The sequence below is a fragment of the Rhinoraja longicauda genome, chromosome 24, assembly GCF_053455715.1.
Source record: "Rhinoraja longicauda isolate Sanriku21f chromosome 24, sRhiLon1.1, whole genome shotgun sequence".
In the NCBI taxonomy this organism is placed as follows: Eukaryota; Metazoa; Chordata; class Chondrichthyes; order Rajiformes; family Arhynchobatidae; genus Rhinoraja; species Rhinoraja longicauda.
The window spans coordinates 11601738-11617732 of NC_135976.1; the positions used below are offsets into that span (position 1 = coordinate 11601738).

At 41.3% G+C, this 15995-nt stretch overlaps 1 protein-coding gene across 5 annotated transcripts in view; it reads right to left on the reverse strand.

Moving 5' to 3' along the window:
• Window positions 1-1672: 1672 nt before the first annotated feature.
• LOC144605427 (synaptotagmin-B) overlaps window positions 1673-15995 on the reverse strand; it is a 549186-nt gene continuing 534863 nt past the window's right edge. For all 5 annotated transcript variants that reach the window (XM_078420666.1, XM_078420663.1, XM_078420662.1 and 2 more), the window contains 2 exons: window positions 13789-13922; window positions 1673-7861 (listed from right to left, as the gene is read on the reverse strand). In XM_078420666.1, the coding sequence (XP_078276792.1) occupies window positions 7655-7861; window positions 13789-13922 (341 nt within the window). In that variant the 3' untranslated portion in view covers window positions 1673-7654. The remainder of the gene's footprint in view (window positions 7862-13788; window positions 13923-15995) is intronic.

A 15995-nucleotide genomic window follows, 5' to 3' on the forward strand; every position in this document is an offset into this window, starting at 1 on the left:
AATAATGTACTGTTGCAATAATGTGGCAAAAACTTAGTTCACCATTTTCCATTACATTCCAAATGTTTAAATGGAGGAAACAAGGAGCTGCAAAAAAAAAAAAGACAAAGTGCTGGAGTAACTCAGCAGGTCAGGCAGCATCTCTGTAGAACATAGACAGGTGACATTTTGAGTTGTGGACCTTCTTCAGACTGATATGATGAATTTTGTAACAGGTTTACTTTAGAAAATATAATGCATATTTCACTTATAAAAGCATTGGCAAAGTTGCACTAAATCACCAATGCAACGTATTCACTGATAATTTAAGAATATGCATGTGAGCCATTTTCAGGTCGTCAGTCTTCCCGATCACATAGTGTGAGGTGCTGGAGCAGATCTCTAAAGCTGATTGTGGACCAAGGACTGCTGTCCAGATTCAGTGCAGACACAAAGATCAAGTCATTTTTGTAGAATTGCATTATTGAGAAATTCTTCACTGATGTCTGTGAAACTCATTAGCATGTGAAGTTCCATGGAACTCCTTGTCTCCAATCGAATGATGGTTTGTAAAATTATATTAAAAATAACCTTCAGTGAAGGACAGAGTGCTCCCCAGAGTGGAGCTAAATCATAAGGACAAGTATCGCATTTCCATCCCTTGACTATCTCGAATGTTAATGTCAAATACTGCCCTTTCTCAGTCAAAGTCATTGTCACAGTTGGTCTACGGAGTGGAAGAGTCGGGCAGAAGTCTAGGAAAGAAGTGCAGATGCTGGTTTAAATCGAAGGGAGACACAAAATGCTGGAGTAACTCAGCGGGACTGGTAGCATTTCTGGAGAGAAGGAATGGGTGACGTTTCGGGTCGAGACCCTTCTTCAGACAGAAGCGTATCTTAGATCAGTGTGTAGTTGTTCCTGCTGCATATAAATACATACACATCCCTGTATAATTGTGAATGTTAGTATGTTTTGTGCGGGTCTAAATACATGTGAAAGTCCATGTGTTCATAAGTGCGTAAATTTGAGTGCCGCCGGACAGATGAATAGATTGAATTGATGTCTTCTCCTCAACACTAGTTTTTCCTGGAGTGTCAGAGGTTGAGTGGTGACTTGCTGGAAGTATATAAAATCATGAAAGGCATAGATAGGGTAGACAGTCAGAAAGCTTTTGCGAGGGAGGAAATTCCCAACACTAGAGAGCATATCTATATGGTGAGAGGGGGAACGTTTAATGGAAATGCGCGGGACAAGTTTTTCACACCGAGAGTGGTGGGGGCCTGGAACGTATTGCTATGGATGGTGTTGAAGGCAGATACAACAGTGACGTTAAAGGGGCCGGGTAGGCACTGGGAGGTGCAGGAAATAGAGGAATATGGATCATGTACAGGCAGACAAGATCAGTTTAACCTGGCATCATGTTCGGCACAAACATTGTGGGCCGATGGGCCCGTTCCTGTGCTGTACTGTTCTATGTTCTATTTTGTAAGAAATAGTTCTGCAGTTAACTATTTGATCTGTTTGAAACCACAGTGAATTGTTGGTTGATCTACCTGGAAATATCCATTGATCTTTACCTAAACTGTGGTGGTCTATTCCAGACTGTGGCAGATATTTCACTTTTGGAACAGGATTCCTTATTCTGTAGATTCCAGCCTGGCAAAATCAACACCCAGACAGTGATATGTGGGTCATTTTTAATGGTCTCTGCTATACATTCCCTTATGTAATTTTCAAACTACACAATAAACTTCTTCACACAAAGTAGAAACAAAATGTACAAAAATTTCATCAAAACGAAGGACAGTACAGTTGCATTCCCCAGACAGAACAAGCAGGTGGTTCTTCAAAAAAAGACAAAGTACACTTATTTATGACACACAATGACTCACATACACTGTATATTGCACAGACAAGCTGCTTTTACCTTCACACGTACTTGGTTTCAGATTGCTGCATCTTGCAACTGACTATGAATATGAAGAAACTGCATTTCTGCTCCATGGCAGCTGTTCAGAGATCAAGTGTATCTTATCTTTATATATATTATTACTTTAAAGATATATCAAACCTGATTTCCTTGAGTGGAACGTGTGTGCCTCTAAATAAAACCACTTCCCCTCTTTAAAGCCAATACAGTCAATATCTTTCTGATTTTATTGACTCACTGTCTTCCATGGGTCTTGAGTTTAGACACATTTTCCGTGAGTTTAATGGCGTGATCTTTGGGGGAGGAGACTCATTAGAATGGACTACAAATTGTTTGAACCCATTTGGCAGTGCACTAAACTGGAATCTGTTATCGTGGGTGCCCTTCATTTTGATGTTTAACGAGCACTGTACCTCAGTATAATGGCACATTTATAGCAAACAAGGAACTGCAGGTGCTGGTAAATACACAAAAGGACACAAAGTGCTGGAGTAGCTCAGCAGGTCAGGCAACATCTCTGGAGAACATGGATAGGTGATGTTTCAGGTCAAGATCCTTCTCCAGTCTGAAGACGGGTCCCGACCTGAAACGTCACCTATCCATGTTTTCCAGAGATGCTGCCTGACCTGCTGAGTTGCTCCAGCACTTTTGTGTGCTTTTATGACACATTTTTAGTTTGGTTTTCAGAGGCATCAATTTATCAAGTGAATGATGTTCAAATTTCTAATCTAAGGCCTTTGGCACATCAGGTCTTTATTTGCCTGTGCTGTGGAAAGCAATGCCAAAGTTGTCTTCATACGGTAGTTCTAGTAGACTTTGATAGTTCCCCAGGGTTGCCAGGAGTTTTTTCAGACACATCCACACACGGATCAAATAAAAGGAATGACTAAAAGGAGTTTCACACTTGAGGAATAGAGTCAATATGTGACTAGTGCAGAGTTTACAACAACTAAACCGCGAGGTTCTATGTTCTATTCGAAATTTATCAATAAGTGATCTAGCTGGTAAAGCAAATACACAAGAATGAAAAAGGGTGTCAAATAAAATTTGATTAAACGGACTGACTCAATGTGATATTAGATGAAGCTTTACTATGTAAGTAATTTTTACACCGCCATAAATATTATATTTATCCATAAGGAAATTCTTAAGGAAGAGAAGTTAATTTTTTTAAACAAATTTTATGATGTGGGTGACTAACTAGAAATAACAGAGGGATTTGATGGTAAATGTAGTGTAGACTCAAGTACCATTATTTATAACACTATTTACAAAATCTGCCTTCCCTTCATGAGCGTAATGTGCATTTTGGATATGTAAGCATCTATATACTGTTCATTTATTTAGTTAATTAAGTACACTTCAAAAATATTTCTCTATTTTTATTATCCTATTGGACGGAACTTCCTTCAATCTCACCCACTTTTAGTCATCAGAAGAATGGTTCATAACAGCAAAAGGAGTGCTGACCTTCCCAGATATACAAACAAATCCTGTACCCAAAAGCTGGAAAAATGTATAATTAACCCCACTCACTAATATATGGTAAATGCACACCAAAAACATTGCACTTAAATTCAAGTGAAGACTTGTGGCATTGATGCCCACTGAAGAGGCATTTTAGCCACCAGTAATGAAGGCTGTGGAGTGCATGTTAGTAGAATTTGTCTTACTGTTGCTTGTTTTTTTTTAACTTTACAAGCCAGTGATGATATATTGATTTTCCTTTAAAAAAAAAATCTGTTGTCAACAACTGAAATCATAACCACAATTCTCAGGTTCTGTTGCAAGGAGCTGGTAATTTATTTTCCATTTCCCTGCATACCAAGCCAGTTCATTGTGTTGCTCCAGAAAGATGCCAACCATTGATTTAATAAAACCACTGCTCTCTACAGTAATGGCACCAATGTATCTTTACTGCAGCACACAAACACACAGTTCCCATATATGGACTCTGCTCTATAAATGTGGATTCTTTGCCCAACTATATTTTCAAGTGGCATAACTTTACTTCCTCCTGTCAGTGTCCGTTGTCTCCTTTTTAAGAAAGAAAACAAAGAATTTCTTTATGGTTCCGTGCAGAACAAGAATAACCTAATTCAAAACTAAAAGCTGGAGATCTGTTGTATCTATAACAGATAACCATCATCTAATAGTTTTAAAGTTGACCTTCTTCATGAAGATTTGGGACAAGCTCTTTTGAAAAACTGGGGATCATGTAATTAGCACTTAAAATAATGCCCATTTTGGAAATTAGGGGTCAAGAATCTAAAAGGTTGAAAAATTGCAGTCAATGGGAATCTTAAATAAAAACCACGATTGTTGGAAATGCTTGATAGATCAAGAATAAGGATAAAGTCACTGGAACAGGAGAGCACCAACTATGGATTGGAGACTTTTTACAAGTTACAGATAAACAGCATTGTTGAGGATGATTCACATAATTTTACAAAGTATAACTACGTGCAACAATCAATGGGTGAACTGGTTTACTGACAGATTCCTTTGGAAAGTCTATTAGTGATTTATGACGAGAAATCTGATCTTCGACTCTAAACATTACCTCTGCTTCTCTTCCCACGAATGTTGCCTGAACTATTAAGCATTTCCAGCATTTTATGTTTCTGCTAGAGATTTGTATTTATTTTTGATTTTCATTAAAGTATGATTTATTAATTGTGGAATGCCTTCAGTTCTCTGTTGCTGAATGTTGAAGCTAATTGAAATCTAATTATTATTGATAATATGTCAGCTTTATGAAATGGTGCTTGGGCACATCATCTTTTCAGGCAAGAGTTTGAGCTTTCAGGAAGTATCTTGCTTCAAAATCTCATCTAAAATTAAAGCGTTAACAAACTAGCGACATTAACATTCTTTGACTTGGTCGATCGATATATATCAAACATAGATAATTACGTACTTCTATGGCACTTCCTAACTCGCTATTCTATTTTGCCAATATCTGCAAAGAAACATTAAACTAAATTCATATGATTATAAACAAATCCTTCCAAACCAGTTATTTTCCATGATAATGTATGAAATTGCCTGAAATGAAGTTCTGTATCCATTTACATGCAAGTAACCCAGTGGTAGGATGCTGTTGTGTATGGAAACTTGTTCACAATAAAATGGCCGCCCATTCCATCCACATCAATAATGTGGTTGATGTCAGCCTCAGGGGAATTTGGAGACTTGTTGAGGGACTTGCAGTAGCTTTCAACACCCCCAAATTCACCTCACTGCAAATGTGTGCAGAGGCGCATGGATTCCCTCTCAGTGTCAATGGTTTCTGTGCACTTAACTGCTTGCATGAGCAAGATGATTGCCTCCCTCGGCTTATTTGGGGAAAAAATGGCAATATCTTTATTGCAGGAAACGGGATGCACATCAAAACTTTCCAATGTAATTAAGTTGCTTCGACATTTAAAAAGCAAATCTTCATCCAGAAAAAGGCTTTCATTTTCTCATCCGGGATTATTTTGACTGATACCTCTATGAAATTCACTTGGAATAAGCATCTCTTTCAATCCCAAATCAGTTGTAATCACAAGTGCACATTCGAGGGTGAGTATGGGGAGTAGAGTAGAAGATGGAGGAGAGGGATTATGTATTGTATTCATCATCAGAGGATAGCAAACACCACCCTCAAGCTGCAACAACGACTTGCTCCTTCAGTAACAGGATATCACAGTGAGGGGTGTCATAAACATTTACTTTCCTCATTTTGTAAAAACAGGATAAAGTTCATCTCTCTCAACACCAGCTTAATACCAAGCAATCAGCCAACATGACTAATGGCAAATAAAAAAGCTTAAGTACATTAATATTAATGTGTCTCTGTACAGTAAAACTTTAATGATTGCAATCTTTTAAAAGCGATAGGTAATATTATAATAATCCATCAAAAAATTCAGTCCTAAGCAGTTTCATTAGTAAGATTTGTTACTGTACAAACAGACCATCAATTTTGACTATCCAAATTGCAATGCATGGTAACTTCTTCAGTCGTTATGAAATCTTAAAGACATCAGTGCATTTATTCTTTGCGTGTTAATGTTAACAATACATTGCTTTCAGCAATTGTTGCTATCCTAATAGTGTACACACAATGATCAGCAGCAGCAGACTGGCAAAGTGCAACATCACAGTTGGGTAGGTGGGTAGGACATTTGTTGACTCTATTCTTTACATCTCAAACCGGATGATCTGAACAATAAACGTACTGAGAACCTGCTGTGTAAATTAAGCAAATCTTTTTCCCTTAAACCATATTCCACACCAGTTTTACATCTCTTATTAACGTATTATGTAGAATTACCTCCTTCCAAATTCCATGATGCCCACGGACCACATTTAAATCTGTCTTTAAATCCATAAGCGCACCATCTATTTATTTTAAATTGAGATGCATGAGATTCCTATTGCATTGAACATGATTCCCATATTAGTTCTGCGGAAGCCAAGGAAATAAAACAGGCAGTGTGGGAAAGAAGTGCAGAACAGGCTCTTCCAGGTAGGCAGCTTCTTTGTCGGTTTCGAACCACGATCGTTCAGCTGCACATAATTACTGTAATATAATGATGAATGTGATCCTTATTAGGATGGCTGATATTATACCTGGATGGAACTGATGTGGCCTTGGCTGTAGGTGCCCTTTATGGAAAAGTATCTCATAGAGAATTAGATCCAGATTGAAGCTCAAGCTAATTTGAGTTTCCCCAAACACCATGCGGATGTCAACGAGGAATATTAATTGACCAGTCATTCAAAGATCCCCAGAAACGGCCACTATCCTTTGTTAATTTTGTTTAGATTTACTCAATGCCGAAAGAGGTCCAATTTCAACACCTACAATGTTTTTTTTCTCTCCTTCGCCTTGGAATAATGGGGCTTGTGTCCTATGAAACCTCTTCTGAATCCAAATTTTCCAATTTTTAAACTAAAACATTCAGACAGATGTGCCTTCAATATGTCTCTCCAGCCTCCCTCACTATACAAATAGCAGTGCCTAAAAAGATCGGAAAGGAAGCTTTCACCATTTGGTTGGACACGAAAAGGCTTCACTTTGTAACATGTTGTGATGTCAGTGCTCTACCAGTCTTTGGGTGGTGAATCAAGTGACTGGGTTTTACTTTAGCTTTTCTAGTCTATTTAACATCATGTAAAATACAAGCATCGTCATAAAAAATATACAGCAGATGCATGTGATAGTAAACCATGGACAACGTACACCTACACAAATATTGCATTGAACATGCTGTTATTTACAATAGATTATCACCATGCATTATCAACAAGTGTTTTATAATAGAGCTAAAACTGCAGAAAGTAGAAGGGTGCATTTAGAGAAATTTGGAATACAACTTGGAGGCTCAGATGGCTTATTTATTTATTCTGAATTATGATGGTTAATGAGTTCCAAGATGTGTTAACCCTTTGACTACTGGATTTGCACCTTTCAAAACAGATATTTCACGTATGGTTGACTAAAAAATCGTGTGAAATCATATGGTTTGACTGTTAATGTGATCATGCACAAAACACAAATTTGTGACTCTTTTTTGTTTGTCACGGTAATCTTAAAAATTGAGAAATAAACTACAAAACACATAAAAGTTGCATATATTTGTCATGGTGCAAAGATGCCCAAGTAACCGCCAAAGGGTTAATGGAGAATGATGCGTAACTGAGGTATTGATAGCATCTGATCAATGGTAAGTTTGTGGGGAGATGGCAATGGTTTCACTTCTTGTGGCCAAGGGCAGCGTCGACCTCCTCCTCTGGTTTTAGCGAGTGCCACTGTGCAATAGGCCGTCTTGGGTTCGCCAGCATGTCTGACCAGTGCCGGAGCTCTGTGCCCGAAGCGTTGCTGCCGACAAATATCTTGCCGATGGCGTCGTTCTTCCCGATCTTATCGTAGTCCAAGACCGTGACACAAACCTGTACTTTCTGCACGGAAATCAAAAGCACACGGGGTTAGTATTGCGCGACGAAGGATACGAACCAAAGCAACTCTCATTACAGACTCAGATTACTTCTCCGCGTCAATTTTAAGCTCAGTAATTCAACGGGGAGAAAACTGGAAAATGCTGGAGTAACTTAGCTGAAAGAAATGTTATTTTTCACAGCTGTTAATGTATCACAAAGTAAAGAAAGGATTGAGCAGTGCTGTATCCCAGACAATAGCAAACATTTATGCCGAGGTCTAGGTTTAGTTTTGTCATGTGTACTGAGGTACAGTGAAAGGCATTGTTTTGTATGCTATTGAAACAGATCAGATGGACTGCACATAAATATAATCAGGTCAAACTCAAGTACAATAGATAGAGCAAAGATGAGGAAACAGAATGCAGAATATAGTTCTCAGCATTGTAGTGCATCAGTTCCATAGACAAAGTCCAATTTCCACAATGGGGTAGAGGTGAATAGGACAGTACCCGAGCTTATGGAAGGACCATTCATTAGCCTGATAACGGATGGAAGAAGCTGTTCTTGAGTTTTTTAGATTTTTAGATTTAGAGATACAGCGCAGAAACAGGCCCTTCGGCCCACCGGGTCCGCGCCGCCCAGCGATCCCCGCACATTAACACTATCCTGCACCCACTAGGGACAATTTTTACATTTGCCCAGCCAATTAACCTACAAACCTGTACGTCTTTGGAGTGTGGGAGGAAACCGAAGGTCTCGGAGAAAACCCACGCAGGTCACGGGGAGAACGTACAAACTCCGTACAGTACAGCACCCGTAGTCAGGATCGAACCTGAGTCTCCGGCGCTGCATTCGCTGCAAGCTTCTGTATTTTCTGCTGGAACGGAGCAAGGAGAAGGAGGAATGGCCGGGGTGGGGCAAGACTTTGATTATGTTTGGTGCTTATCTGAGGGGATGAAGTCAAAGATGGGAAGTCTGGTCTGTGTGATGGACTGGGCAACGTCTATAACTCTGCAATTTCTTGCAGTCTTGGGCAGGTAATCATTTGGTCAGGTTGCCATTTGTATGTCTTCATCATATCTGCATTACTTATAAGGAGATTTTGCTTTGATTAGGAATAAAGATTATTTATAACGGTGATATAGAAACATAGAAACATATAAAATAGGTGCAGGAGTAGGCCATTCGGCCCTTCGAGCCTGCACCGCCATTCAATATGATCATGGCTGATCATCCAGCTCAGTAACCTGTACCTGCCTTCTCTCCATACCCCCTGATCCCTTTAGCCACAAGGGCCACATCTAACTCCCTCTTAAATATAGCCAATGAACTGGCCTCAACTACCTTCTGTGGCAGAGAATTCCACAGACTCACCACTCTCTGTGTGAAGAAATGTTTTCTCATCTCGGTCCTAAAAGACTTCCCCCTTATCCTTAAGCTGTGACCCCTGGTTCTGGACTTCCCCAACATCGGGAACAATCTTCCCGCATCTAGCCTCTCCAACCACTTAAGAATTTTATATGTTTCAATAAGATCCCCCCTCAGTTTTCTAAATTCCAGCGAGTATAAGCCTAGTCTATCCAGTCTTTCTTCTTATGAAAGTCCCGCCATCCCAGGGATCAATCTGGTGAACCTTCTCTTTACTCCCTCTAAGGCTAGAATGTCTTTCCTCAGATTAGGAGACCAAAACTGTACACAATACTCCAGGTGCGGTCTCACCAAGGCCCTGTACAACTGCAGCAGAACCTCCCTGCTCCTATACTCAAATCCTCTTGCTATGAATGCGAACATACCATTCGCTTTCTTCACTGCCTGCTGCACCTGCACGCTTGCTTTCAATGACTGGTGCACCATGACACCCAGGTCATGTTGCATCTCCCCTTTTCCTAATTGGCCACCATTCAGGTAATACTCTGCTTTCCTGTTCTTGCCTCACATTTATCCACATTATATTGCACATGAAGTATAAATATTGTGACTGGTCATGCTAATGAGTTCAGTGCTCAGCCATCTACAGGTAAGTACATCAGCAGCTACAGTGTTCGTCTGGGATGAGCTGGGAGACTGATGCTTGTGCATTGTGTGTCATCCGGCTCCATTAATGGACTCCATGTGCAGGATTGTATTCTCAATTCACTTGCATGAAAATTCCTGACTTTCTGTACAGTACTGAGAGCATACTGACTGGTTGCACCATGGTCTGGTTTGGTACCTTGAACCCCCCAGGAACAAAGGAGGCTCCAGAAAATGGTACACGTTGCCCAGTCCATCACAAGTACAGGGAAGGGATCAACAGGAGACATTGCCGACTCCTGCACCTATTTTCTATGTCTCTAACCACTCGACTCTTGAATACTGCACAACACTAATACCTTACACCAGCAACTATGATCTACTATGGACTTTGTCTTGCACTGTTATGGTCTGGTTACCTGGCACGATTGATCATTAATTCATTGTATTATTGTTTAATGTGTTAACGGGCCTGTAAAGCTGTGGCAAGTAAGCGTTTCATTGTTCTATTGCTGGTGCATTTGATAATTAAACATTCTCGACAAATATCTACCATTCTTCACTATCAATATATTCAACGTGACTGCCTCCACTGCTTTGTGGAGCAGGATCATGATGCGATTGCAGAAGGTATTCCTCCGCATTCAGCATAATGGGGTGATACGGATCATGTGTAGGCAGATGGAGTTGGCATGACGTTAGGCACAGACCTCGTGGGCCGAAGGGCCTGTTCTTGTGCTGCCTTGTTCCATATTCTATACCTTCATCTGAAACCTTGTGAATCTGATCATGCAATCATTCAAACTTTTATGATAGGATTGAGGTTAACAATCAAGCAGCCTCCAATTAGCTGTAGAATAAAGGCTTGTTGACATTGAAATGTTATCACATTCTCACCAGGACATTGCATCAGTAGGTAAGGACATTGCATTTGCAGTCAGTCAGTCCACTTTGCAACCTCAGTAACACTACTATTCAGAGGGATATCAGACACGGAGAAAATCCTGGAACATCAAGTAATGATTAATCAGCCTCAAAGCATCTGTGGTTAATGAGCCCGAAACAGCTGGACATTCCTGCCAAGGATTTCGGAAATACATTTTGAGGAAGTTTTATGAAGGGTTTTTCTAACTGTGACAAATAGGCAGCTCATTTATAATTCCAATATTATTTTGCAAATGCCCAATCAAGCAGACCCGGTACTGTTAGCTGTTACAGATGGATCATATGTAGTTGAAATGAAACAGATTTTGGATCAGTTTGCCACTGATTATTTGTCAGGGCAAACATTCGTCCTCTTACTTTCCTGACACATGGACAGCATCAATGCTCCTCGGAGACCACAAAGTAATTAATTGTCTACAGTACCAAGTTGCTTCGGCCACGTGAACGGTTTTCAACTGTGTTGTATGTGGACAGTCTTTACTTAAAATCTCTTTGGTCCATACAAACTATCAACCTTTGACCGATCCTTCCAAGTGCTCTGTCAGAGTCCAGCAACACGTTACCATGTACAAGGCAGAATAATTTTGTTCCACTGCCTTGGCTTTTTACAATTATATTTCTGTTTTGCAATCCAGCGATGACAATGGAATTTATTCTACGTGTGATTTATTTGTTTGTTGTTTTAGAGCTTATAAATAAAGATTGCCAGCAGGCAGGGCTTGCATTATATTGATCACTGGAGTAAAGATGCAGAAAATATCTGAAGAAATATCAGAAACATTTATTTCAGTAATGGTCTAAAACCTGTTTATCTTCCATTATTTTCATTAAACCTAGTATGAATATTAAAACAGAAAATGGATGAATTAGACTTTAGACTTTAGCAATACAGCATGGAAACAGGCCCTTCAGCCCACCGAGTCCGTGCCGACCAGCGATCAGCCAGTACACTAGCACTATCCTTCACACTGGGGACAATTTACAATTTTACCAAAGCTAATTAACCTACAAACCTGCACGTCCTTAGAGAGTGGGAGGAAACCGGAACGCCCGGAGAAAACTCACCCGGCCACAGTGAGAACATACAAACGCCATGCAGACTGTCCCCTTAGTCAGGATCAAGCCCGTGTTTCTGGAGCTGTAAGGCAGCAACTCTACTGCTGCACCACTGTGCCGCCCCCTAGTTACTCAATTTAAATGGAGGAAATATCCAATAGGTCAGGGAGTAGCAAAGATAATGGTTTAATTCAAAAATCCTTCATCAAACTGCTTTTAGTGGGTGGAGCTTTATTTTGCCACTCACCTCTCCACATGACCTCCTTGTATTTCAAAATGTTCATCCAAAACACAGGTCCTGCCATGGGCTTTGGTTTATTTTAGTTTAGTTTAGATTAGAGCCTGGAAACTGGCCCTTCAGCCCACCGAGTCCCTGCTAACCTTTGATCACCCCTTCGCACTAGTTCTGTGTTATCCCACTTTACCATCCACTCTAGGGTCAATTGTACAGAGGCCAGTTGACCTACAAACCCGTAAATCCCTGGGATGTGTGAGGAAAACGGGGCACCCAGAGGAAACCCACAAGGTCACAGAGAACGTGCGAACTCCACACTACAGCTACCGAGGTCAGGACCAGACCCGGGTCTCTGGCGCTGAGAGGCAGCAGATCTACCAACTGTGCCACTGTGCCGTCCACATTCTCTTAGAGTCTCTGTAGACAAGAACTACTCTGTGATTTCAGCCTCCATCTCAAACCATCTCAGTTTTCGGATGACATTGCCCCAGTCCCATCTAACAAACTCTCGCCCTTTATTCAAGGTTATCCACAACCCTTGCCATCTCACTCTCTGAGACAGAGGTAGATTTATTTTTTAGATTTAGAGATACCGCGCAGAAACAGGCCCTTCGGCCCACCGGGTCCATGCCACGCAGCGATCCCCGCACACTAACACTCTCTTACACCCACTAGGGACAATAAAAAAAAAAAACATTTGCCCAGCCAATTAACCTACAAACCTGCACGTCTTTGGAGTGTGGGAGGAAACCGAAGATCTCGGAGAAAACCCACGCAGGTCACGGGGAGAACGTACAAACTCCGTGCAGACGGCGCCCGTAGTCAGGATCGAACCTGAGTCTCCGGCGCTGCATTCGCTGTAAGGCAGCAACTCTACCGCTGCGCCACCGTGCCGCCCACAGGTATCTTTGACCAATTCCTTGCATTAGTCTTCATTTCACCTGTCCACTCACAATCAAATTTCCTTCCACTCTCTCCCAGATCTACAACTATTTCCTTAATAGTGGCTGTTGGCATCAAGAAAAGACATTTTCATTTCCTGTTTGTCAAATGCTTAGTAAGGGGGAATACCCTTACTAGTGGGAGAGTCTAGGACCAGAGGTCATAGCCTCAGAATTAAAGGAAGTTCCTTTAGGAAGTAGATGAGGAGGAATTTCTTTAGTCAGAGGGTGGTGAATCTGTGGAATCCAAGTCAGAGATTGACATACTCTTGATTAGTATGGGTGTCTGGGGTTATGGGGTTAAGGCAGGAAAATGGGGTTAGGAGGGAGGGATAGATCAGCTATGATTGAATGGCTGAGTAGACTTGATGGGCCGAATGGCCTCAATCTTCTCCTATCACTTATGAATTTATCACCATGAACCTGGTTCAAAGCTTGCACAAAAAAATACATGAATAATTTCATTATAATGATCCTATATTATTTATATCTGAGAAGAAGTAGTGAGGAAAGTAATATTCACCTTCACAGATGTAACAAGCTTAGACAAATGCATTTTCTAAACGCAATGTATCTTTAACCTATGGAAGATACTTGTTATTTAGCTCACAAAGTGCTGGAGTAACTCAGCAGGTCAGGCAGCATCTCTGGAGAGAAGGAATGGGTGACGTTTCGGGTCGAGACCCTTCTTCAGACTCTTTAGCTGATATGGGGATTATCTTTTGCTCCATTCTCTTAAAAAAGCGAAATATTTGTACCTGTATCTGTTCAAATGGAATTTCAAAGCTGAACGACTCATTGTAGTAAGGGTTCAGAGTGTTTTTCTTGACTGTGGTTTTCTTTTTTTTGAGCCGTTTTCCATTCTGCAGCAGATGTATCTTTACATAAGGATCTGAAAAATAAAAGTGCCATTCCTTAGTAACCCATTTGAAAGTAAGAAATCAAAACAGGATTGGTGTTCATTCAGCTGGCATTGCTTCAAAGGATTTATACTTGGTCTTCTCATTACTTCATATGGCACTACCTGATCTCAACTGAGCCAGAAGACAAGCTGAGTGGAGCTGGACATTTGCTGGTTGGTAGGTTTTGGAGGTCAGGTACCTCGGGCTGCTTTTGTGCACTGTTAGCTTCTAAGGAAGGTTGCACCTTGGAAGGTGTGTTCCGTGGTCACATCAGATTACAAATTGATCCACTGATGCTAAACCCACAGTTTGCCACAAAATTCCTTCAACATAATCAAATTCCAGAAGCAAAATTGCATCACATTTGTCGCATATTCTCCCTGCAACACTAGATGCAGGAATTGCATTCTCTGTAGCAGTCCAATTTAATGCGTATCACACAACGCTGGACTCTAAAGACGTACAGGTTTGTAGGTCTGTAGGTTAATTGGGTTGTAGGTTAATTGGCTTTGGTAAAATTATAAATTGTCCCTGGTATGTAAGATAGTGCTAGTGTGGTGATCGCTGGTTGGCGAGGACTTGGTGGGCTGAAGGGCCTCTTTCCGCGCAGTATCTCTAAAGTCTAAAGTAAAGTGGCATCGGAAGTATTTCAGACCATGACTTAGTGTTGCCATGTGATGACAAGATGGTTTGGGGATGTGTGGATGTGAATGAAAATAATTATCTAAATAACTGAAGTCTCAGAATCCAACTCTGCAAATCATAAATGCACAGGCATAATTTGATATAAAACTATTTTTTCTTTATAACTGGTGTGAGGCTTTTTTGCTAAGCTGTTTTTGCCAATAGAACTAATGAATGGAGATTTCATCGGTGCTATCCAGAGGGAATAGTAAAAAGGTGCAGTCTGATTCTCCCCACCTCATTGTGGACATTGGTGTCTGGAATTGTTAGGCTACAATGCTGAGCACTATTTTCTGACCTTTGTATCTTTTCGTGTTTTAGAGATACAGCGCGGAAACAGGCCCTTCGGTCCACCAAGCCTGCAACGACCAGCAAACCCCGCACATTAACACACACTGGAAACAATTTTACATTTACACCAGGCCAATTAACCTACAAACTTGTACGTCTTTGGAGTGTGGGAGGAAACCGCAGATCTCGGAGAAAACCCAGGCGGCCACCGGGAGAACGTACAAATTCCGTGCAGACAGCGCCCGTAGGCGGAATCGAACCCGGGTCTCTGGCGCTGTAAGCGCTGTTAGGCAGCAACTTTACCTTTGTGCCACCGTGCCACCCTCCGCTGTGACACTGTGCTGCCCTTCGTGCCCAACCTATTGTATTTGAGTTTGACTTTATTGTATTTAATTATATAGGTTAATTGAATAGCATGCAAAACAAGGCTTTCTCTGTACTTCGGTAGACATGCCAATAATAAACTTAAACCTAAACCTAAATGCACAGCACACAAAAAGGCCCTTTCAGCTCACCTTGTCCATGCTGCATTTGATTCCTACCTAAGCTAATCCCATTTGCCTGCATTTATGTTGGTATTTCCTCTATGCCTTTCCTATCTGAATACCTGTCCAAATACATTTTAAACTGGGTGTATACAATATCCAGAAAGGAGAAATTTGAAGAGCCAAGAGGAAACAATGGGTGAATGGGATGAATCAGAGAGCCAGCTCAGCCCTCTGTCTTGAACGTGTACGCAAGGTACGATCGACCCGCCTGCAGGCCCTTCATCGCCCTGCGTGGCTCGGCCGCAGCACTTTCCTTCGCCCGGTGGGGGCTCAGGACTTTCATCGGCCTGCTTGGCTCGGCCCTGGGACTTTCCATCGCCCGGTGGGGGCTCAGGACTTTCATCGGCCTGCTCGGCTCGGCCCTGGGACTTTCCATCGCCCGGTGGGGGCTTCAAAAAGCTGGGAGCCTCGATCACCTCGTGGCACCACGGAAGAAGAATGAGGAGGAGATAAGACTTTGCCTTCCATCACAGTGAGGTTATGCTTAGAGCAATCACTGTGATGGCTGTTTGTGTAAAAATTATATCTGTGTGTCTTGTG